This window comes from Gambusia affinis, linkage group LG20 (assembly GCF_019740435.1).
Source record: "Gambusia affinis linkage group LG20, SWU_Gaff_1.0, whole genome shotgun sequence".
Lineage (NCBI taxonomy): Eukaryota > Metazoa > Chordata > Actinopteri > Cyprinodontiformes > Poeciliidae > Gambusia > Gambusia affinis.
In genome coordinates, this window is record NC_057887.1 from 14037219 (window position 1) to 14063582 (window position 26364).

The following is a 26364-nucleotide window of genomic DNA, read 5'->3' on the forward strand; positions in this document are numbered from 1 at the left end:
TCACAGAACCTTGTTAAAATCCAATTAGGTTTGTGGTTGTAATGTGACATTTATGTCTAAAGATTCTGGATATTTGTATACCATTGCAATGGAAGAATAATAACAAGTATCTGACAATTTTGAACCATAAGATATTGTGGTTTATTGTTATGAATACTTAAATAAACCCTCAATACCTTTGCCAAAAACCTTCTCTTACTCTAATATGCCCCAATGTATTTATTTATTTTTTTACAGTAAGTTGAAAACATTTCCAAGGGGGGCATAATGAATTCACCTAACTGGACGTCATAAGGGTGGCAGACACAATTGTTAATCAAGGCGTAACATCTGCTGTTCTCTTCTAATCTTCTCCAGACTGTCCTGCTCAGTTTTAGACTGTCTGCTTTTATTTTTGCCTGCCTTTTGGGTGACCCAGGATTTGTCTCCTACACAATATTGGATACCAGCCTCGAGTTAAGTTGTTGGAAAAGTGCACTTCTTTAGTGATCACAGGCAGAGTAGTACAGGGGACAAAATTCATAAAATGTAAAGAAATACATTTTCTTAATTGCCCTGAGCCCTTTGGAGTCATTTTAAGTATATATATTTTATGTGTCTGTTATTTGTCATAAGTTATAAATGGATGACTTTCATTTCACTTGTGAAATGAAAGTCATTAATTTCATAAATGACTTTGATTTCTTAAATACATAATCATGTAGTTAAATAAACCTTGAATTAAACTTATGAATTAATACATAACCTTTTCTATAATTGGTCAAAATTCTATGTGCGCTGTACATCATGAATTACCGTTAGTAAAACTATAAATATGGCTCAACAGGTAGACTCTGACATGTGATTGGTTACCTACAAAGTATTTTAACTGAAAGTTATTCTTATCCACTGACTGTGATGAGTAAAACTAATGAATAATGTGTGTGTGCATGTGTGTGGGCCTGGGTGTGTGTGTTGTTTTGATCATTTGTTTATTTGGTTAAACTATGTATGTGTAATTACATCTAATTATCACATGAATATATATTGATTACTTAAACATCATAGATAAGAATCAGGTGGTTAAATTATGTTTATTTAATCAATTTATGTTTATTTATACTTGCTGAGTACAAGACATTAGGAGTAGGCTGGGTGTGTTGCTGCTGTGAAAACCATAGGGGGCAGTGTCCACCAAACATGTTACAAGAAAGGAATCTAAAACTGATCAAAACGTATTATAAAAAATGGATATTGTGACTAATTGCAATAATTTTTAATTGTTTGATTTTTCTTACTTTTCGTGGTTTTACTGTTAGTTCAGAGTAAAAAAACAAACAAACAAAAAAACCGCAATCTTCCAGAGAGCTCCCTGCATAATGCTGGGCGCCATCTGCGGCTCACACTGCCCAGGGACAGATGGCTGAAGAACTCCTGTTGCAGGAGCAATCGCTTCTCAACTTTAATGAACAATTAATCCCCTCTGTGGCTAACAATTCCCGTTTTATTACAAGTAGAGGTCGGTATTCATGCAAAGTGTCAAATCAATCCAATAAAACCAGATAACTTTCTAAATATGTGGCAATTAGTTTCTCAGCTGATTAAACAGAAATTAGTTACTCTTCTTTGCCAAAGTGTGTGTGTGTCATTCCACCTTCAAACAAAAACATACAAACTGTCTGAGAATCTGTTTGGCGAAAACAACCAGATTGATTAAAAGAAAAACACTGACACCATTTGTCAAAATTTAGAAGTGCACAACTTTAAGAACTGTCTTTTAATAGGTTGTTGAAATTTATTTTACCCAGCGGGGTCCTGTAACTACAGTCAGGACATAAAAAGAACCATATGGCTTTCATGGAGTTCCCATCTAGATTTCATTGCCTTTCATTCTTCCCACTAATCCTCACCCATTATGTTTATAGCCAAATTTAAGTGAACAGACTCATCTCAGTGGGTTTCAAGGTTTCCCTCTCAGAGGATCCAAACCCAAGTCGCTGCCAAATCATGATTTAATAAAGCTTCTCTGTGTCTGGAAGAGGGGCAGCTGTTTCCCCTCACAAACTGTCGTTTGTGAGGGATCAGGAAACATCCATAGTGGCTAATCAACACCAAGATTGTGTACCGCCTCTTAAATGTAATTAAATTAATGTGTGAATAATTAAAAACGTTTAGATGGGCAGGCGGTAGCTAAATAAAACTACATCATACATTTTCTTAATTTTTATTTGTAAAACATTTTGCAAACTACTTATCAAATTCCAACAAATTTACATTTACATTTTTCATATTAAACCCCAATAAAATCATTTGAACTTTACAGATGCAAAACAAAACGTGAAAAATTTAAATGACTGAACAGATTTGCAAAGCGATGCAGAAAGGACGTGTTTTGAAATGTACCGTAATTAGAGGAAGCCTCATGTGTGATACCATCTAAAACAAACTGCAGGTTTCTGGAACTTTTCAGTTTGCATGGTCCATTTAAAGGCAGAGCTTCGTCTTCTCAGTCTGTGGGAAATTGATTTATTGAGGTACAGCTCCTTTCAGTTCATTTAGACTGCTTTCATAAACAGAGAACAGCCCTTCAGGTATTACATTCATGTTCAAGGAAAGCAACCGACACAACATGTAGAGAGCACTTTTATGATTATTTCATACATTTCTTTTAGCTCCTTCGCATATAACCTCCAGTTTAAGTATTATAATATTATGTATAAAACATGCCTGCAATAGGTTACGTTTAAAAGAAACACAGAGCGGTCATTAGTGAGCAGACTGCACAGTCTCTCCCTGAGAATCCCTCCTCTCGTTCTCCATGTACGCTTGAACGGACCTCCACAGGGCCCGGATGTTCCCTTCGCCAAAACCAGTCGCCCCTCTGCGCTCAATCAGCTCCAGAAAGAAGGTATCCTCAGCAAAGAGGGGCTTTGAAAACACCTGGAGGAGATATCTGAAAACATAACCGAAAGGTCAATACACATTATGAACCACCTATAATGACTCTTGCTACTAATCTGCACTCAAACAGACTTTCTGTATGACTACAGTTCCAATGCCATAATTTAAAGTTCAGAATAAAAGAAGTCTCACTTCATATTCTTATTGAACAGTTTAGTGTTAATACCCAGTCGCTGATGACCTGGTAAAGGTCTTTACTCTTTATGACAACTGGCTGTATGAGAATAAACTGTTTGTGCCCCACCTTCTGTTTTCGCTGCATCCTGTCTGTGACGATGGAACCTGCTGCAGGTCCGTATCCAGAAGAATGCCGTGCTCCGAAAGACTCTGGGGATCGAGTCCCGCCTCCTCTATTTCCTGCTGTTTTCCGACCTGCCGGAGCACACGTCACGTGTAAGGAATCACTGGTTTGCAAATCAGTTGGATGGATTTTTTTAATGAGCCTGATGCCCACATGCAATCTAGGTATTAGGGACAAAGATCAAATTGCTCACAGAGAGCGATGTGGTTCTCATGGCGATGGTTAAAAACGGAGTGGAGTGAAGGAGGGAAATGAATCGTAAACCATGTTATCTTAATATCCCAATTCTGACTTTTTTTTTCTTGTCTATTTGAGCTCACTTTTTGTTGTTGCTTCTGCCTAAATTTCCAGGTTTTATTTAAAAAAATAAATATCCTCATTGTACAAAAAAATTATTTATCTTCTTTGACTTATTAGGATATTTTCTAAATTTACTACTTAGTTTTCAGGTAATAGTCTTTTTTTATTTAGCCATAACTGTATACTGTCATTGAGTACATTAGCTACTTAAAAACAATATTTTATTATTTCATTTACTCATCTGTAAGATCTCCTCCGACAGAAGGTCCTTAATAACAATAGGTGAATATTCTGGTAAGAAAATTCTAAATGTATTTGAAAATTAAAAAAATAAATAAAATAAGACATCCACAGTATTAACAAAACAGAGCGCATTCCTCCAACAATCATCTGAATATATTTTGCTTCACAATTATTCTTCAGTCTGCAGTTATTCTTTTGCTTTTGTATCAGTAGCCTTTTTGTGGATCACTGTAAGCCATAATCATCAGAAATAATAGAGATAAGTGCTTGAAATATATCATACGGTCAAATAACTCTTTAAGAGTTTCTATTTTTAAAGCGAAATATTCAAATGAACACATGACATGCAAACCAGACTCTGTATGTCGGTATCTTTGTCTGTGTTGTTTTCATGAACAAAGAGCGGCTCTGTCCTTGCCGTGCAGAGCAGTATGGTGGCCTTGAAGAGACTGATTATGAGCTGAGCTGTGTCAGGAAATCTACACAGAGCATTGAATAAACTGACCTTCTAAACTTCCTTCTCCCTTATTGCAATAAGGTGTGTGCAAACCTCTGTGTAGTACGCAGCAGGAGGGGAGAAAAACTGGACTCCAGCTTCAGCCATCGCATGCACGGTAGAAACAATGTTTTTGGTGTAGAGTGCGACGTGCTGGATGCCTGCCCCTCTGTGCTGCTCCAAAAAGGTGTCCACCTGGTTGCGGCCTAAAATATGAGTAGTGATGCACTCAGAAGCTGTGACATCATAAACTGTAGAATAACCTGAAATATCAGCCGGGTTGATGTACCTTCATGAGGAAGTGATTCTGCGATGATAAACTTGCAGTCGGGTTGTTTTTCGTCAGGGAAGGGAAGAGCGATGCCCGCTTTGCTGCACTTCCAGTACTGCATGGCAGTGAGTCGAAGTCCGACGCCTTCCTGGTTCACAACAAAACCTTCATCTATATCTTCATCGCTGCAAAAAACAGAAAAGGGTTGTTCACCTTGGAATAAATGACTTGTTCTATTAAACATTCATTTAAAAAAATACCTGTGGTGCTTTTTTCACGAGGAATAAATTTTTTGTGGGTGTCTGAAAAATCCAGTTACACCACTGGGAAAAGCAAAACAATGCCCTGCAAAAGTATCCTAACCATGTTGATTTTTTATTTTTATTTTGTCCCATTCCAACCACAGACTTTAATGCATCTTAACTGGGTTTTTGATAAACCAACATATAGCAACGTCATATAGCTCTAGAAAATTATGATTTTGCAGATAAGAAGGAAGTTTTTGTTGTTGCTTTTTAATTACACAAATCTCCAAAAAGAAGTCTAGTTTGAGTATTAAATGTCAACTTTGGCCGCCTAAACTAATTTAGGACGCCAAAAAAAAGAGAGACTTTTTAAAAACTTTTTTCTGTTTTCAATACCAACAAATACGGATGGATATTACCGTTGAGTAATATCCATCTCTCACCAGTAAGTGGCACTAAAGGATTCAATACAACTTTGGCCTTATTCAAGGCTCAAATCAACAGTGATCATCACAAAAAAAGAGACTTTTTTTAAACATCTCTATTTGTGAAAGATGGATCCGTCCATCCATCCATTTTCTGTACACCTTTGTCCCTAGAGGGGTCGGGAGGAGTGCTGATGCCCATCTCCAGCGAACGTTTCGGACGAGAGGCGGGTACAAACTGGACAGGTTGCCAGTCGGTCGCAGGGCGTAAGATGGAGCCTTTACCTTCATTTTGATATATATATATTTTTTGGTTGGGGAGGGAGCAATCTAATCTTTGAAGAATTTAAAATGTCACAATGTGTCCAATGTCAAAACCCCAACGTAGCTGAGCATGAACAAAGTTACAAGTTAATAGTGAGCTCTAAGTGCAACTTAAACCAACAAAATGGCATTGGTGATGCTGCTGTTAACATTAACATTAACATTAATAAACAGCATGCGCTACAGCAAGTGAATTGGAAGTAATTTAATATAATATATTTGAATACAGCTGTCATTCGGAGTGTTCCATACAAAAACTACATTTCCATCCTAAGAACAAAATTTGACTGAGGAATGACATTTTTGAATAAACAGTCTGACTTGATTATGCATAACTAGACTCTGCCAAGCGTTATTTTTGCCTTTACTTACCCATCAATGAAAAATCTCTGAAAGCCAAAATGCTTCCTATACCACCCCATGACCTGGTGGGATGACTTTCTGGGACAGGCATAAGTTATGTGATCAAAATGGGTAACTGGACAAGACAAGTCCTCCTTTTCCAAGCTCAAGTCCTTTTCAGTGGTAGTAAACCCAGGCAAAAAGGTCCCTCCGTATTTTGTCTTGTCAATCAACGTGTGGCACACATTTCCCACAATCGATTTAACCACAGAGTAAGTGACGAGACCATTCTCGTCCTCGACTGTCGTGGGAGGCACAAGGAAGTTGCAGCCCAGTTGGCGGAGCACCTTGAACGACCTTTCCACATCTTCCACCTCGAAACACACGTTACTGACAGAGTCCACCGGATGGTGGGTGTGAACATCGTAAAGATACAACGGGTTACTCAGCTTGTGTTTCTCCGAGTGGACTCGGGGAGGATGATCGGAGTGTTCACCGTTTCCAACGTCCTGCTGCCATTCATTCAAACCCACACTGCCCTGAACGGGTCCCTCATTCACAACGAAGACTGACGTTCCCTTCCGGAAAGCCACCTGGCTTGACTTGTCAGTCAGTCTGGTGGCAAACAAATTAAACTTGTATTTTGATACAAGGTCGTGGGCTAATTTCAGCCCGTTAGAAGCGTGAAGCGAAACATGATGTAAACGGCGCAAGGGGACTGCCATGTTTTCCCCTTCCTCTGACGGGGTGCGCATCATTTTTGTAAGCCGGGAAGGAAGGTGGCGCGCCATGTGGACTTGGTTTGCACAGACTATCAAATGGCGCTATACCACTCAATAATAATAATAATAATAATTAATAATTAATAATAATAATAATAATAATAATAATAATAATAATAATAATAATAATAATAATAATAATAATAATAATAATAATAACTCATATATTATTAAGACAAAAATACATATTATAATGAAATTTAAAGACAGTTAATTAAAAATAAGATGATTAGTTGAAGATAAATGTTTGTCCTTCAGTCTGAATATTCTTGAATTAATACCTTTCAATATAAACTTCACACTGACAACATAGATCAAAATAGCGCTTCATGATGAAATTACTGAACGAGTATTTTGAAGAATTTCCTTTAGTATTTTCAGTTTTATCAGGAAGAAAATGAAACAAGAACACAGTGGTTGATAAATTATGTTATTTGTTTCTGATTTGACAAAAATATTCATCTTTTCAGTTGCTGTTGATGAAGCATTTGTAGGCTTTAATATAAATTATTAAAAATAGTACTTTGTGGTCTTGAAAATGCCCTTTAAGGAACATTTTAAATAGTGTGCGTCAATAAAACTTTGTTCTATAAACTCAAAGTAAAACGTCATAAGACAAATTACAAATCTACCACACATTCTGTATGTATTTTTATATGTTTTATACAGTAGTCCACCATAACGTCCCAATACACAACAGCAAGAATTTGTCCCTTGCTTCTAACTAATCAAAAAAATATATATATAAATAACGCGGACATGCAGCTGTTGAAAATTTCCCGTTCATGATGCCTTTTCACAATCCCAAGCCTGCAATGTTAACCCCAGCAATGTAGTATTAACTTGTACGTGAGGAAGAAGAATTTGTCTTTTACATCAGTTCCCCCTATTAAATTATGAGTGAAGCATGCAGTAGCCTATAGCAACACTTCATGATACTATGTTACTTAAGGGCTATTTATAGGTAACTTGTTCAACAGTTATAACTATCTGTCACAGCTTTGCTTCACATAGATATTAAGATTACATTTTTTCCCACCTCTACCAATATTCCAGAATATTTTGTGATGCATTGTGAATAGCGAGTAAAAAAACAATCTTTTTCTACGTTAGACAAGATAATACATCCTTCACTTGTTATTAAAAACATAGTGGCATCTAACTCTCCACTGTCAATGTCAATGTGTGTGTGTGTGTGTGTGTGTCTGTTACCAGTGGCTTTAATCAATTACCCCTCGTCTTCCATAAAGGAGGATAACTCCTCCCACTCAGTAAACTCATAACTTCCCAAGTCATTCTCCCCCGGCTAACTGTTAAGGAATGCACCCAAACGTATTTAAATTATCAGTCATGTAAGTTTTAAACAGGGACGTAATTGAGGACAAAAGAAAGAGATATGAATGTGAAAAGAATATAATTATCTATCTATCTATCTATCTATCTATCTATCTATCTATCTATCTATCTATCTATCTATCTATCTATCTATCTATCTATCTATCTATCTATCTATCTATCTATCTATCTATCTATCTATCTATCTATCTATCTATCTATCTATCTATCTATCTATCTATCTATCTATCTATCTATCTATCTATCTATCTATCTATCTATCTATCTATCTATCTATCTATCTATCTATCTATCTATCTATCTATCTATCTATCTATCTATCTATCTATCTATCTACAAATGTGAACGCTTCTTGTGATCCCGAAAATTCCGTCGGTCCCTGAAGGCATCCCAGCACTCAGCCAGATGATTGGTGACGACACCAGACTTGAGTTTATTTTGGCTGTGCTCCTCATTTGTCTAGCTGTCGCCGCCATTAAACCAGACGGGGACAGTTGTAAACCATGGAAAGCTGTGAATTTATACCGTGAGTCGCGAATTTCGGAAAGTCTGTCTTTGTTCTGCGAGGTGTCGTTGGATTTGTAAAGGTGAACATGTGAGAGACAGACGGAGTATTTCGGACAGGGAAAGGTTTGATTGAGCAGGAGGAGGGGAGACCTGGATGAGGAGGAGGAGGTGGAGAGGGGTAAAGCAGGACGGGAAGGATTTGTTGTGGTTTTCATCAGCTTTCAAGAGGCAAACACCGTCACGAAACGGGTAATATATTGCATATTTATTTACCTTATTAGGTAACGTTTTTGTGGTTGTGCCCTAGCAAATGACTGTCGGTGGTTTGTCGCTAGTTAGCTAACGTTCATTCGCTACGAAGTTAGCTTACCAGCTAGCAAGCTCATGCTGAAGGCAGAGAATCCAAACAAAGAATCCACACTATTACACAAACCCAACACTGCCTCTGATAGCATACAACTACTGTGTTGCTTTACCTATGTTGAAATTACAAGCTGCCACATTTTGAGGAAGAAATTAGCAAAAATGCCAAGCATTTAAAGGGTTCGTACGTATGTATCAAGCTGGAAATGCCAGACTTCCACTAGTTAACAGAGCTCTCAGTTGATTTTAGAGTTCTTACCTCCAAGCCAAAAAAATTACTTGTAAACATCAATATTTTTATTTCAATTTTCAGTTATATAATTTTCCTCTGAAATGTCACAGTATGTTTGCAAACATGAAACTCGTTTTACTGCTGCGGTTGCAAAACAAAGATCCAACAAATTCTTGCAATTTTTGTTTTTTCAGCATTTTGTTTTTTGTTATTTTGTACAGAGTAATGACTCAGCTCTCCCCTGCTCTGCTCTTTGTAGATTAACAAGGGTATAGCAAGCTGTTATTAGCTGGTTAGAGGGGCTATCTGGTTGTGTAGCCAGCCTGCAGTCGGCTGCCTAACATTGCGCTTGTAGCTTGCTTACGCTAGCTTCAAAATTTATCTACCGGTAGTTGGAATTTTTTCTTGGTTCATTCTTAAGAACTTTACAAAACTTCATAAGTTTTATATCATGTGATGCCCATGATTTTAACTCATTTTAAAAAACCTTTACCTCCGGTATTATGTCATTATTTTTGCCATTAGTTGATATACAAATCGCAGCTCTACTTTCTCATACAGCGCAACCATGAGCAAAACCAATGTACTGAATTTTACTCCCACTGTAGCCTAAACACCTGACTGGTTCTGTCAAAAAGCCTCCATGTCAATTTGCCAACTTGAAAATCTGATTTACAACAGTTCAGTAAGTTTTGAGTATTATAAAACTGAACCTTCATGCTGTTGCTTTTTACCGTTCTGCTTTTATAGACAAACCTATATTCAAACACCAGATATTGGCTCAGTTTAACAAACTTGGCTTACCAATTGTAGATGAAAACAGCATCTCTTTTGTTTTATTAAATAAAAGCTAATCAATGTAATACCCAATGCTCCTCAAGTTTTCCCTCATGCGACTATTGCCCAGCAGCTACATTTGTCTTCCTCCAGGCCAGTAGTGTCCTTCATCAGGAGGGGAAGGGCCTGCACTCCATTAGAGGAAAACTTTCTCTCGCATCCCATTAAAAGATCTTTAAACTATATGATGAAACATTTTAGCAGTTTAGAGTCTGTAACTTTTCTTGGTAAATCTTGGTAACCATCCCATTCCTACTTGAGACTGATGTGGATGAACAAAAAGATATCCACCTTGTAAATGTTAGTGTTTCATGTAAAATCACCTTTTGTGTGGCCTTTTTCTTTTTTTCTTTTTCTTATTGTAACCTCAGAGTACATATATATATATATATATATATATAAATATATATATATATATATATATATATACATACATAAATAGAAACTCTGGTAGCACAATGTTTTTGCTGTCTTATTTTTCCATTCTTATCTATATTTGAAGAATTCTGAAGAAATGGTTTATCTTCAGCAAAGTCTGACAAGCTCTTTTTGTCTCGCTTGAAGCTGGATTTTACCTGCCAGGAAAAAGCAACCCACAATGACGGAACAAAGGGTGAAGTGGGCCTGTGACTACTGCACCTACGAGAACTGGCCGTCTGCTGTCAAGTGCACAATGTGCCGCGCACCAAGGTTAACGGGGCCCATCATTACAGAGGAGCCGTACAGAAACATCCCCGAACCCGATTCTGGTCCAGAATGGGGTCCTGCTAGAACTGGGAGCGAGAGCAGCCTCCTGATCTGCCCGGACTCCAGCGCCAGACCCAGGGTCAGGACGTCAGGCGTGGCCGAGCTCGCCAGCAAATGGTCCTGCCAGGTGTGCACGTACCTGAACTGGCCGCGCGCCGTTCGCTGCACGCAGTGCCTGTGTCAGCGTCCGCGGACCAGCAGCCCGACGGAGTCACCCCAGACTTCAGCTACCACTGCAGGCTGCCGGCCCGCCGGCATCCATTCCCCCATGGATACGTGTGAGGAATATAATGACAGGAACAGACTCAACACGCACCAGCCTCACTGGACATGTACAGCTTGCACTTACCAGAACTTGCCCAGAACTACAAAGTGTGTCATGTGTGACCTCCCCAAAGCCAACAACCAGGAAGCAGTAGGGCTCGCGGAGCCCACACAGTCCTGTCCCCTGATCATCGAGCAGGACGCGGCGCGGTGGAGGGGCAGCTGCAGTGGCAGCCAGCTTCAGAGGAGATCCCCTCCTGCGGCCAGGAGGGAAGACTTCCAGAGAATCGAGGTCGCAGCTGGAGCCATGAACACAGAGGAGCATGAGGTCAACTTCAAGAAGCTGAAGCAGATCAGGAACCGGATGAGGAAAACTGATTGGCTGTTTCTTAGTGCGTGTGCTGGTAAGCTTTTACTTTTCTTATTACATTTTCAGTTTAGGTAGAAAAAGTAGAAAGTCCTTTAAAGTAGAAAGTCCTTTATGAAGCTTCGGGCATAGTCTTATGCATATTTGACCACTTTTATCAGAATTTGTGTTTTATTTTATTGAAATTATGTGGTTTTCTGGCACAGGATGAGCTTTTAAGCTTAATCCGCACTGTTGGTAAAGTGGAGGAAGGGGTTTGGAGGATGGAGGATACACATTTATTATTAATTTTTCTGAGTAGTAACGATGTTAAACAAAAAAAGAAATAGAAATTCGGTCCCATTTAACCTTGAGGCTGAGTATGTTCTCAATGTGCCACTGAGAGGATCTTTGAGAATCTCTGAGTGTTTCCCAGCTGGTGGGGCTGAATGGGGCGTCTGGGCAGAGCAGTGAGAGTGGAGCCTTTGACCGGAGTCCCTCTTGGCTGTGAGTCAACACACCCTGTAAACAGTGGCGCTTATGTCCCGAGCACAGACGAAAATAGCCTCGACACAAACATGAGAAACTGTCAACAACAGAAAACCTGAAGGGAAAGCAACACGTGATCAGCGGTGCACTCTTGACCTTTGCATCGATTGCACCTCTCAACTTGCTTTTGAGGATTAGAAATCACTACAGTTTTGCTAGGAGTTCTACTTTTAGCCGGTTTAGCACATATACAGAGGCAGCTGACTCACTAGTTCTGCTTGTACAGTTTCTAAGCAGGAAGTGTCTGAATCAAGCGGTGCAGTTTGACCAAGACGCCAAGCACTTCCTTTGGTCTAAGAACTCAAGTCTCACTTCACTGTGTTGTTTCCTCATATTTCTGCTGCATTAGACATCTGTAGTCGAGCCAGAATCTCTGTCCCATTGGTTCAGCTGTCACCTTAAAGATAGTCAGCTTCTGTTTTTGTTTTGTTGTTGTTTTTAACTACGGTACCAGCTTCCACTGACAAGTTTTTGAAACCTTTAATTAGCGAAAAAGATGAAACGTTAGCCATTTTTAGTATTGGTATCAGCAATTGTATTCTAAGCTAAAATCTGCAAATATTTAAAACTCCCTCTAAAAGTGTTTAAAATTCTTTAGTTTATTAGTCTAACACCAAATGTACCTTAATATTTATTAATAAGCACCATGGAGGCAAACTTGACGCTACAGCATAAACTAACATCAACGGTCTTCCATATCTCGCCTCTTTGGGGTTCAGCCAGTCAGTGCCAAGGAATATAAATGGTGCTCCTGGATTGGCTGCTGTGGAAACACCAGCCAATAGTGTATCAGGCAGCATTGTGTCTTGGTTTTTTAGCTTCCCAAGCTTCATTCCTTTAAAATGTATTTAGATGTACTCTGTTAAAAAAATCAGCTCTGTGTAGGTTTTCCGCAAACAATTTGGAGTTTGAGTTCCACAGGGAAATACGTGTCCACTGTATAGAATTATGTTTTATAATGATGTAGTCATTTTGTACATCAGTTGCTCTCACACATGCAGTCTGTTTCTTTTTCTACTTATGATAGGCAGACTGTAAACACTGTTTTTATACTTTTTTTATATTATAATTCTTAAAGAGAAATCTGAATCGGGTTAACTCGCCATTGACTGTTCCAAGTCTTGACTTGAAAAGTCCTGATCAGTGTTTCTTTTAGGTAGTGGATGTACAGGAATTTTTATGTTTATTGGTGTTTTTATATTTTTTTCTCAATCACTAGCTGTCTACATCACAAATACTGTGAGTGCAGTTGTAAACAAACAACAAATAGGACCTGGAATGTAAACACAATTACCATCTAGTATAAAGTTAACTCTGTACTTGATGCTCTTTAGCAAAGAACACAAATCAAAATCGGAAGATAACATTTCAACTTTTACTCATAAAAACAAGTTAAACATGTTCACCAATTTATAGAGGAAAAAAGTAATCTAATATTTTACAAGTTCCTTTTTGGCCCTAGTACTGTTACAGAATGTGCCAGCTGGAGTCATTTAGTGCCTCGTTATAGATGCGTGTTTGCAGAATGTCACTCAGCGTGTGTAAAATGAGACTAGACGGCTCTCGGGTTAGATTCACTCACAGCAGCCACCCTGTTTCCTGGCAGAAAGAACTTCCTCACTACAGAGAAGCTGTTTGAGTTTTCTAGCGCCTTGGTGCCCTGTGTGCCATCTAGCTGTTGTACTTTTCACTCATCACAGATGTTGCCCACAGGGTCCAGAATTAGAGGGGGGGTAACACTAATCCGCACAGGCTGTCCTCTGCCTTACACAGCCATCTGACGACTCTGCGTTTAGGCTGCAGGGTTTCACCTGCTCTCCCTGTCTGTGTGAAAGCTGTTCTCATGCTATTTTAGCTGGAAGTTACAGCTAGAGGTCATCCAAACTGTTAGCTGACATCAAGAACTACATTTGCAGTGCAGTCATTTTGACCTTCAGTTGTCCGTTTTAAACTCTGAATGTTGTCATTAGGATTTCTTTCAGACTAAAGTTGCTTTTACATGCTGTCTTTTGTTAGCCATGATACTGAGTGGATCTGATCCAAGAGAAAAAGTTGACGAGTTTTCTCACCTCTGTGACGTTATTGGTAAATGAGTCCCACTCAGTTGACCCAAAGTCAGAATTGGTCAATTTTCCCTAGATTGCCTCTGATTAAAGATTAGTTGGTCAAATAAAGCAATCACAAGTTTTATTTATTCATGTCAGTTATATGCATTCTCAGGCTGTTAACAGATTGGCCAACCATCGGTACCTTTATGTTTTTTTTTTTTTTTTTTTTTTTTTTTTTAGTTTAATATAATTCAGATGAAGTTTTGTATGAACTTGATGGACAAATGAGGATAGTATTATCCTGCGGATAGGGCTTTTATTTTCTTTGTGTTTTTAATACTAGTTTTTTGACCTTGCTGTCTTCCTGCCTCTGGTGTAGGAGTCGTAGAAGGAGACCTGGCCGCAGTGGAAGCCTACAAGTCGTCCGGAGGCGACATCGCTCGGCAGCTCACTGCTGATGAGGTCCAGCTCCTCAGCCGCTCCTCTGCGTTTGACGTGGGCTTCACTCTGGTCCATCTGGCCATTCGCTTCCAGAGGCAGGACATGCTAGCTATTTTGTTGACAGAGGTAAGCATTTTGACTGCAGACTTTTATTTGCTTCACCCGCATGGACTGAAGCTGGCACACAGACATCCCTTTGTTAAGCTTATGTTTGTTTTTTAACATGTATTTTGTCTGACACAGCCAGAAAAAGCAGTTGCCATTTATTTAGTTAAAATTTTAGTTATTTTTACTTTAAGATATCACTTCAAGTTTAAAGTTTTCTGCCTGATAAAATATGGTTTCTTTGATGTTTGAACAGCAGTTTCAGTCTTGGAAGAGTTGTTTCGATTTTCTTTTTAAGGACTTAATTGGAGCAAACATTGGTCATAAAGCCCTTATGCAATCATTTAAACTTGAAACAAAATTCATATTTTGGGATTTTATGATGGATTACCGGACTGAAAAGATCATAAGTTTTAAACTTTGATAAATTGATTAAACAGGCAAAACCTTGCTGGTCAATGGTCTGAGGAAAACATCTTATAAATTTTATCTCTGTCACCATAAATGGCAAAATTGATGGGATGCCTCATTTTGCATTCTAAAGTATCCTGCAACGTCTAGATGTCTCTGCTTCTTCACAGTTGAATTAAATAATTGGATCATTAGCAGGACTTAACTGATGCCAAGGAGGTTTTATTTGCCCATTACATAAAGGTGTGTTGGACCAAAAGCACATCTAAGAATTGCAAGGCACCGGTCCCTTGAGGACTGAGGTTGTCACGGTGTACAAGGCATGTTGACAGTCTTATTGGCAGTAAAGGGCCCCAAAGAGCTCTCCATGGACCCCAGGTTCGGAAACGATGCATTATTACTTCCTATTCCCCATAGCTCACTGTGCAATCTGGATGTCTATATCTGAAGTGGAAGTGCTCTTTAAGGATTACATGGAGGATTAGCCTGGCTTCAGTCACTTATTCCTAATGGGGATGTTAATACAGAGTTGAAGTGTCCTTTAACCAGAGGAAGCAATGATACTGGAAGACAAAGGGTGAAACAAGGCCCTCAGTAAGAATTAGATTAACTACACCTGCAATTATTGGTTTTAGTTGGATGTTAATTATTTGCCAGTTGTTTCCCTGGTTTGCGTTGATTTATACAATAGTTTTACTAATGCACAAGAATTGAGTGTTAAATGTGAATATCACTAAATACAAGTGGTGTAACATTTACAGTGTGGATGTTGGGAAGGAAAAGCAAACAAAGTTAACTATTAACTATTTCCAGTATAAGACTAGCAACATTAATTCATCTAAATACTGATATGCAATTCTAAACTAAGTTTAAAATATCAGCTCTGTGGTATTGGGCTTTTATTTTGAAATGGTAAACCCCCCATTTTAAATAAAATGCTCCCTCTCATACAAAGTGGGACCTGTCCTATTCTTCTAAGTTCTGATCATGATATCTGCATCCCAATTATTTGCTGATATTAATATTTTCTGATCCAGAACTCCTTTACTTAAACATTAAGTGTTACTTTTGGTCTCTGTGAAGTACAAGTTAATATGAATAAACCATGCTGAAAGTGTCAGTAAGACTGCTGCATAATGGGCATATATCATCGCTCTATTTATGTGTACAGAGTTCATCATGGCATATAGATTAAATTTAATCTTCATATTCATCGTTAGTCACAGAGCTCCTAAGCGTGAGCTACAGAGATGGAAGGAGACTAGACACACTTCAATACGTTACTGGTTTCCAGAAGCTGCTACTGTCTGCTCTGTGGGTTTTTATGGTGTGAACTGTCAGTTAAAATCAAGTGAAGAAAAGCAGCTACATCCTCTTGTCATTCATGAGCAGAAGTGGCATTGTTGTGTGTACATGAGAAGCCAAGAAGTTTAACTAAACGGCCTACATAAATAAGAGTTTGCTGCTTTAGTTAAATTATGTCAAGAACATAAGACGGTGACTATTACTAGCTGTTCTCAACAACTTTAAATTAGCAGTTAGGTTAGGGCAATTAGCAGGAACCCAGGCTAACTTAAGTAGCCATCCCTGTGTATTTTCTATGGCAAAAATGTTCTTGCTGTAAGTCACAGTTTGTCACCAGTTTGCTAATATTTCCAGATCCTACATTTCCCGTGGAAGATGATGGTTGAAAGTTTTGAGGATAAGAGCTGTTGGCTTTCCTGTTTGCTGAAGTTTTTTGTGGCTCTTCCCTAAAGCTCTAAAATTTCTCAATTTCCACTTCTCCAAAGAGTTTTCACAAAACATTCATGTGTTGTCTCATCACATTAAATAAATCCCACAGGAGATATGTTCTTTGGGCAATTGAGAAAGGCATTTGTTAATATTTAAAACATTTGTTTATCTATAATGCAAGAATGTAATCTGTATATTTTGTCATTTAAGGGTGAAATTATATTCTGGCTGTAACCTTAAGCTTCCAATAACTTGGGACCATGTCCCAGCTATCACAGGAAGAATTGGAAAAAAAATATTTTGAATGCTGTTCTTAATCTGTTTACAGTGTTTTGTTGTACAAAAATTAAAATTGCTAATATACAACAATATCAATTGCATCTCTACAGAAAATTACTTGCACTGAGTTAAAAGTTCTTGATCTGACAAATGAATAATTTGACAAAGACGTTGTAATTTCCCGCCATTCAGTATTCTGTTCTTGTTTAAGGTGAACCAGCAGGCAGCGAAGTGCATTCCCTCCATGGTGTGTCCTGAGCTGACGGAACAGATCCGGAGGGAGATTGCAGCTTCCCTTCATCAGCGCAAAGGAGACTTTGCCTGTTACTTTCTCACTGACTTGGTCACCTTCACTCTGCCTGCAGGTACTTATCACACGCCGATACGTGCAGCTTCTCTACATGTGTAATGTTCTTGTACTCTTTATAATAATGTATTGCACAATTGTATACATTATCTTTTAGTTCCAACTGGCAGAAATAGTGATTCTTTTTCATCTTTGAGTTTACATCATGATAAAATGGCACCTGGAATAAAGCTTTACCTTTTTAATCTTGTTAATACAGTGGAACTGGTAAAAAGCATGGGGTTATTTTAGAAATCTGTAGGTTTTTTTTCTTTTTCTTTTGAACCCTTAGAAAAGATGACGATGATAGAAGAGGAACTTCTATCATCTGCAGATAGAAATTGACTGCAGTAGCTTGTATTCTGTTTTATAGCTTTGTTTTTCTGCAGACAAATTTCTTGGTAAAAGATTTGCTCAGAGAGATCCTGGGACCTGAGACATTTTATGACAGCCAAAGAAAATTGTACATTTCTAGCAACTTTATCTCCAACCTCTGTTTGAATTAGAACAAATTATCTGCAGGTCTTTTCAAAACAGAGAGGAAACTGACCAATGTCAGCCTATCACTTCACTTGACCACAAGGGAGTAACGGCCTCAGGTCATCTAAGAGGGTTTGTAAGATCCTGGTCTTTAGATCTAAAGATGTGAACTTTAGCTGATGTCTTATTATACTAGCCTTGGTCACAAAGTTAACTCATGTGAAATTTGTGACTAAGGCTGTCAACACTGTCTTACTGAAACTCATGTTGATATAAAATCTCTTTGTCATGATGACAAATGGATACTGCAGCATCCTGAATGTTTTTCCACATATATCGTAACTTTTATGTCATATCGGACTGGAACAACTAAAAGACATGACCAGTACAGGCAGGAGAGAAAAAAAAAATCCTGATCTGTGGTTTCCAGGTTGGAACAGTGTTGACAACAGAACAACCAACATTATGTTTCAGAACTTCTTGAATAAATGATTACAAAACACGGAGTGTTAGATGTGAGGCTGTGTGTCTATAATGTGCGTGTGTGATGCCAATTATGTTACTGCCGAATGATTTTTGCCTGAGGCCAGCTGCGGGCTTCAGTCTCTCTGAGAAAACCATACAGTTCAATACCGAACCAGATAATAGCCAGCTGGGCTCTCTGTCCCCTCAGCTCGACGCACACAGAAACACACACCCCTGCGCTGGGTCGCAGTGTTTACACTGTACAATCGACTAAATGTCATGAGGGGAATGGAAGTGCAAAGAGCATCCCTCGTCTGCGATCCATTGCTGTGGAGTTTATGTTGCTCTCCGCTCACAGCACAGTCACTAAACAACGGTCATGAAAACAAACGTTTCTCCTGTGTTCTGGCAGATATCGAGGACTTGCCCCCTGCTGTTCAGGAGAAGCTGTTTGACGATGTGCTAGACCGAGATGTGCAGAAAGGTATTTTGGATTTATTCTCTTTTGCATATCTGATATCTGGAGTGGAAGAGTAAGCAGTAAGCTGACTGTCTATTGGAGGAATCGGAAGCAAATAAAACAGCTACTTGAAAACCTTCTGAATCATCCCTTGTTACGTTTCTTAAAACTGTCTAGTTTTAAGATTCAAAGAAATCCTGGTTTGATGAAATATTCATTGTTTTATAGTCTTCACGACAGATCATCAACTATTTGTCATTTTGTCCATAGAACTTGAAGAGGAGCCTCCGGTTATTAACTGGTCTCTGGAGCTGGGAACCCGCCTGGACAGCCGTCTCTATGCCTTGTGGAACCGCACGGCTGGAGACTGTCTGCTGGACTCTGTGCTGCAGGCCACCTGGGGCATCTACGACAAGGACTCCGTCCTCCGGAAAACCCTCCATGACAGCCTGCACGACTGCTCCCACTGGTAAGGAGACAGAGTTCTCAGTACCATAAAATCCTTTTGACATTTCTTAATCCACACTACATACTGTTGTTTTTACCATTTTAGAGTGAACCTACTTTGGCTTTTTTGATTTGCACTAAAAAGTCTGAATGAACTGACTATATTAGATCTATTTAAGCTTTAAAGCTACATTAATACTTCATAAAACTGCATCCATCATTTTTAGCCTGAGAAGCCAGTTTTCCTAATTGACATGTTCTGGTCTGAAATTTGAAAAAAATGTTTAGCGCTTCCCTCTGAGGTTTGCTCAATGTTTATTTTCAGCTTTACAAGTGTGAAACTTCTGTAATGACGACTTCTCATTTTCTTATGCTTTTTCTTTGCTAAAATAAATCCTACATCCTAGGCAGGCAAATTCTAAAGATTTAGGGAGAGAGACAACATATAGAAAGTATAAATAATGTGCACAGCTTAGATTTGTTTGTTGTGGATCATTGAGGAGAGGCCCTACATTGAGAATAATTTTTTAAGTAGGACACTGGTTGAGTCAAGTAAAGAGTAAATCTGGTGTAACCTTTCTCTTTTTCTTTGTATTTCAAAGGTTTTTCAGTCGCTGGAAGGAGTGGGAGTCCTGGTACTCGCAGAGCTTTGGTTTACATTTCTCCCTCCGAGAAGAGCAGTGGCAGGAGGACTGGGCTTTCATTCTATCCTTAGCAAGCCAGGTAATTGTTCCTTTATAACTGATGTTTACAAAAAATAGAAAACTACAAGAAATATATATAATGTAATTGCAAAAGTATTTGCACTTTTGGAGCTTTTTTATATTTCGGTGCAGTTTAATTAAACGTTAACTGCCTGTTTAGATGAGAAAGATAAGAAAATGGATGGCAGTAGATTCAGGGAAACACTGGAAGAAACTTCACTGAGACTGAAAGACTCGTGCTGGAAATAATGGTCCACCTTCCAGGATGACAACAACCCTAAACATGAAGAATCCTTGTGTTTTAGCATGGCCCAGTCAAAGTCCAATTGAAAATCTATGGCAAAACCAAAACATGGCTATTCGGCTGCTTGCTATAATTTTGCCTCATCTATGAGTGAGTAAAACTTTCAGTGTTGTTGTGCAAGTTGAGACAACCTCAAAAGATTTGTTGCAATCAATTAGAGCAAAATGAGTCTGGAAACAAATACATAATTTAGTTTTTTATTTATAAAAAAAAAAAAGTGCATCCTTTTCCTTCCACCTATTTTGTCACATAAAATCCCGATAGAATGCATTGAGGCCTGTGACTGTAACCTGACAAACTGTGGAAGAGTTCAAGGAATATTGATGTTTTTGCCACGTGCTGTAGAAACAGAAAATATTAGTAAGTCTAAGATATAGAAAGCTGTTTTCCATATGTATTATACCCAACAGCGTATGACTAGACTGCATGACTACACTAGTCATTATTTTTCGTACCAGTACTATGAAGAGATTTGCGAAAAATTGAGGTGGATTAATGGCGTTGCAAGGAGAATAGCTGCAGATTGACAGCTGATCTACTTTAGTGACACGCCTGCTGAGGCAGCACTGCTTGTCAGCACGTGATTTGGGGATTAAGCTGAGCCACTACTCTGACAGGATAAAGAAATATTGCAGAAGCTTTGATTAGACATCCTCCACCTAGCCTGAAAGTGCCAAACACATGATGGCACTTTTTTGTGTCTCACTTTGTTTCTTTTGAAGCTTTTTGATGCAGATTGTTGCATCTATTTGAGAGAAGTTACATAATCTGCTTTCTTATTCAGTTGGTACAAAGATAAGATGAGCAGGTTAGGGATGGGCATGAAGACGGAAGCAGAACTGCTGTATTACTTTGAGGAATGCCTGTTTGTACCAGGTTGCATTAATGTTTTTCTTCTTTTTTTTATTTTTTTTTTCCTTCCCTTTTTTTGCCTGTTGCCTCTTGGGCAACTTTCTGCACTTTTAATGTACCAAGATGAGATTGTCTCACTGTTCAGTGAGAATCACATTTGCATTTGGGAGTTAAGTTCCTACTAGCTATGATCCAAGAAACCAGTCAAAGCAGTTGGAAGCTTGGAAAGCCAACCTTTTTTTTTTTTTTTTTTTTTTTTCTGCAGATTTAATGCACCATAATGAGACACTGTTGGACCCCAAAGCAACACCACCCTTCAGTGGGAAAGTTGTTACTGAGTAAAAGTTTGCTTTTGTCTGTATCATTGAGGTAGTTAGGTTGAAGAGAAGAAGCACAGATGTATGATGCTAATAAAAAGGAAAACATTTTCTGTGTGTTGGGACACGTTTGCGGTTTGCTCAGTTTTGCTAAAGAGAACAAAGCATCAAGCAGATGACAGGAAGGCTGAATGGAGCAAAGGTGATCATTTGGTTTCTTTTGACCTTTCACCTCCTGTCTGTTATGGGACATGCCGCATTAGGAAGTATAGGCAGCCTTTTGAAAATCTTTTGAGATAAATATTTTAGATCTTCTGTCGTGTACAGAGGAAGCCTGCTGTTTTTAGTAAGACTGGCCTGGCAAACTGTGCTAATTTGTTAAATAAGACTTTTACTTTTAATACATTTTAAAATCCGGGTTGAAAAATACAGAATTTGTTTGACCTTTTCCATATGTCAAGATAAGATTGAAAATAGAATGGTATCCTTTAATTTTCTTCCCATTGTCTCTGTAAATTTCTAAGAATAAGTTAGAACCCTAACTTATTCTTAGAATAAGTTAGGGAGAAATGGCAAATCCTTTGTCATTTCTCCCCTGCCCCCATGTTACTTTGATTGGTCCATTCATGATTCTATTTATCCTTCAAATTGTCTATCCATCCATTCATTCGTATAGCCAGGTTTTTGCATATTTTATATTTAAAGCGAGCTATTTTGCCTGGGCAAAAAAAAATAAAAAAAATAAAAATAGTGAAATTTGACTTGGTGAGAGAATTTATAAGAATCCGTACAATAAGTAATAAAAGCCCGTTTACAGTGCTCAGCAGTGGTATGTTTTTCACTGCTTCTAATCAATAGAATTGTATACTGCTAATGGGAGAAAGACTAAAGCACAAATCTCATACACCTGACAGGAAATGCATAAATGTTAGATGTGAAATGAAATGAAATGTCGTCTCCTCTGCTTTCTCTCAGCCCGGGGCCAGCCTGGAGCAGACCCACATTTTTGTTCTCGCACACATTCTTCGAAGACCCATCATAGTCTACGGAGTAAAATACTACAAAAGTTTCCGTGGGGAAACGTTGGGATACACTCGTTTTCAAGGTGAAGAGACTTCACATCCATCAGAAATAGTCCAGATTTTAGTCGATGTGGTTTACTTACATTTTTTATTAATTTTTTTTTTTTGCTTATGTGTTTTATTTTTTTTTGTTGGTGAATTCCTCTGAGTCAGATAAAATAATGCGAGTAATTTGCAAGTTGATATTTTCATGCAGTTATACCTCTGGTTTTCATATACAAACACATTGAGTATACAGCAGGAAGTACTCTGACAGAAGTCGGAGCATAAACTGTGAGTTTGCTTCAGACGCTCTGCTCTGCTAACAATCCTTTGTTTGTTTCCAGTCAGCTGAAAAGCTTCTGATGTTAGATCTCAGCTGGTGCTTTGTCCCTGCTGACGCTCACACACAGTTTAAAAATAAAGTGCACAGTAAGACAGCCTGTTTGTTGCTGGGGCCTGCAGGGTCGCCAGGTTCGCCCTGTACCAGCTTGTTGAATTTGTTTTTGCGTCCCCAGGTGTGTACCTTCCTCTGTTATGGGAGCAGAGCTTCTGCTGGAAGAGCCCCATTGCCCTGGGTTACACACGGGGACACTTCTCCGCCCTGGTGGCCATGGAGAACGACGGTTACGACAATCGTGGTGCAGGCGCCAACCTCAATACTGACGACGACGTCACGGTCACCTTTTTGCCGCTAGTGGACAGCGAGAGGAAGCTGCTGCACATTCACTTCCTGTCCGCTCAGGAGGTGGGCACTGACATTACCCCTGTAGCTACAAATATTCAAAATTTTCTCTCTCAAGCTTAACAATTGATAAACTTATTCTTTTTTTTTTTTTTTTAATCTCTCACATAGAGTTGTGGTCAGAATTTTTCATTTTTTTTTAACATTTTCTTTGGTTTGTGAAAAGAAGGAAATCATTAAAAAATATATATCTTTTAATTAATTCGGTTAGAATTATACTTGCATCCCAACTAATATTTGGATAAATGCAATTGTACATTTTTCATGGCCATAAACAAGCTTCTGACATGATTTTGATGAGAAATGTTTACCTTTTTTTTTTTTTAAGGTTTTGTTGGCTCTAGTGGCCTTTATTTGAAAGTAGTTCAATGAGAAAGGGGGAAGACATGTGGCAAATGTCGCCAGGCCGGGAATTGAACCTGTGACCACCGTCACGAGGACTAAGGCCTCCATATGTGGGTCATGCTTTCCCCCTGCGCCACCACAGCACCCCCATGTTTACCATTTCTAAGATTAATAGAGCTAATTCATTACAGTTTTTCTGGCTCAGAAAGTAATTTTGTACAAAGTTCACTACAGATTGTGTAATTGGGGGTCAGCCTGCTTTATCCATGTCAGTACTTGTTTTGATCTTGATTTTTGCACTAAAATGGATAATTAAGTTCCCATAATTATCGACATTTGTTTTAGGTGAAATGAGATCCATTTGTACCAGTAATTTTGATCAAATAATTTATTTCAACAAGCAATGCTTTTAGGAAATCTAGACGTCATTTTCAGCAGATATTGAAGTTTCATGTGATTCTTTTTTAAAAATGATTCCCATTTTCAATTTTCATGAATCTAACAAAAGCTGTTTAATCCTAGTGCACCTCACTGCGGTGACATTCAGGAATAAACAGATGTGACTGTTGGCTCAAAGTTAAGCTCCTCTAACAGAAGGAAGTAAACTTGGGTAGAATCTGTCAGCTGTGTGAACGCTGCTGCTTGACTCTTATTCACGCATCAATCGGTGAACTTCTACCAGGAAGTGTTAACGATCAGATGAATGTCTTTCACTCTTGCTTTGGAAATTTGCTGCTTCTTTAAAATGCATAGTAGAAACATGTATAACCAAAAATAACTGTTCAGAAATCTTGTTCAACCAACACAAGTTAGTTTTGAGAGAATATTTTCTGCTTGAATAAAATGAAAGAGTTAAAAAAGTGTAGGAGGGGGATAAAAAAAAAAACATGACTTCAGTTTCCAGTTTGTTACAGTGCATAGTTTCACCTTGTAAAGACTTTTGAGGAAACTTTTGTGTTTAAGTATTTCGATGTGGCTTGCTTGCAACCAGATGGGGAACGAGGAGCAGCAAGAGAAACTGCTGAGGGAGTGGTTGGACTGCTGCGTGACGGACGGAGGCCTCCTCGTAGCAATGCAGAAGAGCTCCCGCCGCCGTAACCACCCCCTGGTCACCCAGATGGTGGAGAAGTGGCTGGACAGATACCGCCAGATCCACCCCTGCACCTCGCTCTCTGACGGCGAGGAGGACGATGATGAAGATGAGTGAGGACAGTTGGAGCTTGTGCTTCTTTGAGATGGACATTGTAGGCTCTGGGTGAGAGTACTGGGCTCTCCAACTTTTGTTTTTTTTGTTCCCCCTCACAGCCCAAAATGTAAACCCCCTTCCCTGTTATAATGCATGGTTTTTGTGAGCTCTACTGCAGAGAACGTATCTCTTCTCCCATTTAAGCACATAAATGCTTCTTAGTTCAAATTCCAAGGCTCACATTTTTCCCCCCCGTTTGTTACCTAGTTATCTCGAAGAGCTAAAATAAGAAAAAAAAGAAAAAAAGCCAGAATATGTCTGGAGATGTACCGTATTCCCCGAACTGCAATAGATTAGGATTTTCATCTGCACACTTGCCATGAAGAAATTTGTTAGGATGCGAATTCCATTTGTTTCGTCAGTGGTTGAAGAACATGTTTCACTGAGCGCTTATCTTGCTGCAAAGCCCCTATTGATGCTGGATTTATTTATTTCAAATGCCTGGCTTTTAGTTCTCCTCTTTCTGTTGCCCGCTTTCTTTTTCATTTTGACCTGAGTTTTATTGGATTCACCTTGTCTTGAAGTATTTTATTTTGCACAGTTAAAACCTACGTTTTGTCAGGGGTTAGGGGAGGGGGCGACATTCAAGTTTGCTGACATTTTTATGTGCGACTTGTAGCTCATGTTTGGGTTTTGAAGAGTGAGGGGTGATTACGCTGGCGGGGAAAAGAGAAAACCAAACACTCTGCCTCTTCTGTGGAGAGCATTAGTATTAAACTTAACTCACTTGCATCCACTTAACTTTTGTCTTGATTTTTAATTTCTTTCTGTTTTGATATGAGAATTAATCTGGTTGGAAATATTAAGAGATGTCAAATTAGATATAATCGTTTGGAATTACAAGAAAAAAAAAATCCAAATAATTCCTAATACCAACAAACTATATGGAATGGTTTTGGGAGGCGTAGATGGCCAAATTTCCCTTTACCGCTTTTTAAAAAGTCATTATCAATATTCTTACATTTTTGCCCATGGGAAACATTCAATATTTTTCTTTCTGTCCAGTACTATCCTAGCAGGCCTACTGTTACTTTAACAAAAAAAAAATAATTTGTCAAAGAATAGTTTGCATTGATGATAGTTAAAACCTCCTGATTAAAAAGTAAAAACATATTTTTCATCTCATGTAGTCAGACCAGACTGGATGCTTATTTTTATACACAAGAGTTTGAAAAGTACTGAAAGTGCCTTATAATTTTGGCTTTATTATGACTATATTTAGAGTATGCAGAGAAACAAGACCATTCTTATTCTTAGAACAACCCCACAATTTGGAGATTACTTTCTGAAATATTACAAAACATTAACCAGTAAGTTATGGAGAAAAGATGGAATGCATTATGCATAGTTGCTGACAACATTTTAAATAATGTAAAAAGTGCCGATATCTTTATATTCAGGCCTCAAAGATCTTATTTTAATAGGTAACAGATGTTTTGGGAACATTCTAGAAAGCAACTAAAATATTGAAATATGACTGACAATATTTACTGTTCAGGTTCCAAGAAATGCAAAACCCGGTGGGTTTTATCCAAAGTGTATTGATCTGTTAAGTTCAGAACAAAATGTGAACAGTATCAAATTAAATTTCTGCATTTTTCTTTTTAGAGTATTGAGGATAAATTCCATTCTATATCTGTAATATATGAGATCAAATATTTTGGATATCTATAACTAGGGATGCACAGATATAAAAATTGGGGG

At 38.4% G+C, this 26364-nt stretch overlaps 2 protein-coding genes across 3 annotated transcripts; one reads left to right on the forward strand and one right to left on the reverse strand.

Moving 5' to 3' along the window:
* Positions 1-2485: 2485 nt before the first annotated feature.
* Positions 2486-6660, reverse strand: hpdl (4-hydroxyphenylpyruvate dioxygenase-like). Its single transcript, XM_044103767.1, has 5 exons — positions 5918-6660; positions 4570-4736; positions 4335-4486; positions 3185-3312; positions 2486-2932 (listed from the first exon to the last, which is right to left on the reverse strand). The coding sequence occupies exons 1-5, from the start codon at positions 6643-6645 to the stop codon at positions 2746-2748; spliced, it is 1362 nt and encodes a 453-aa protein (XP_043959702.1). The 5' UTR covers positions 6646-6660; the 3' UTR covers positions 2486-2745.
* Positions 6661-8428: 1768 nt separating this feature from the next.
* Positions 8429-25401, forward strand: zranb1a (zinc finger, RAN-binding domain containing 1a). Of its 2 annotated transcripts, none has more exons than XM_044103773.1 (10): positions 8429-8551; positions 10529-11379; positions 14298-14485; positions 17100-17253; positions 18592-18663; positions 18910-19108; positions 19689-19809; positions 22239-22368; positions 22843-23072; positions 24406-25401. In XM_044103773.1, exons 1-10 carry the CDS (start codon positions 8529-8531, stop codon positions 24619-24621), a joined length of 2184 nt encoding a protein of 727 aa, XP_043959708.1. In that variant the 5' UTR covers positions 8429-8528; the 3' UTR covers positions 24622-25401. The 2 variants fall into 2 exon arrangements, with proteins under 2 accessions (XP_043959708.1, XP_043959707.1); XM_044103772.1 differs by having other exon boundaries at positions 8431-8781.
* Positions 25402-26364: the final 963 nt, after the last annotated feature.

Bases quoted from the DNA above. Each gene is read 5' to 3' on its own strand.
- zranb1a (XM_044103772.1), top strand. From the start codon at position 8,687: ATGAGGAGGAGGAGGTGGAGAGGGGTAAAGCAGGACGGGAAGGATTTG. The intron at 19,810-22,238 runs GTAATTGTTCCT...GCTTTCTCTCAG, and splicing joins TTCTATCCTTAGCAAGCCAG to CCCGGGGCCAGCCTGGAGCA. The intron at 22,369-22,842 runs GTGAAGAGACTT...TTGCGTCCCCAG, and splicing joins GGGATACACTCGTTTTCAAG to GTGTGTACCTTCCTCTGTTA.
- hpdl (XM_044103767.1), bottom strand. From the start codon at position 6,645: ATGATGCGCACCCCGTCAGAGGAAGGGGAAAACATGGCAGTCCCCTTG. The intron at 4,737-5,917 runs GTAAGTAAAGGC...TGTTTTTTGCAG, and splicing joins CAGAGATTTTTCATTGATGG to CGATGAAGATATAGATGAAG. The intron at 3,313-4,334 runs GTTTGCACACAC...GTGCTCCGGCAG, and splicing joins CTGCTGCGTACTACACAGAG to GTCGGAAAACAGCAGGAAAT.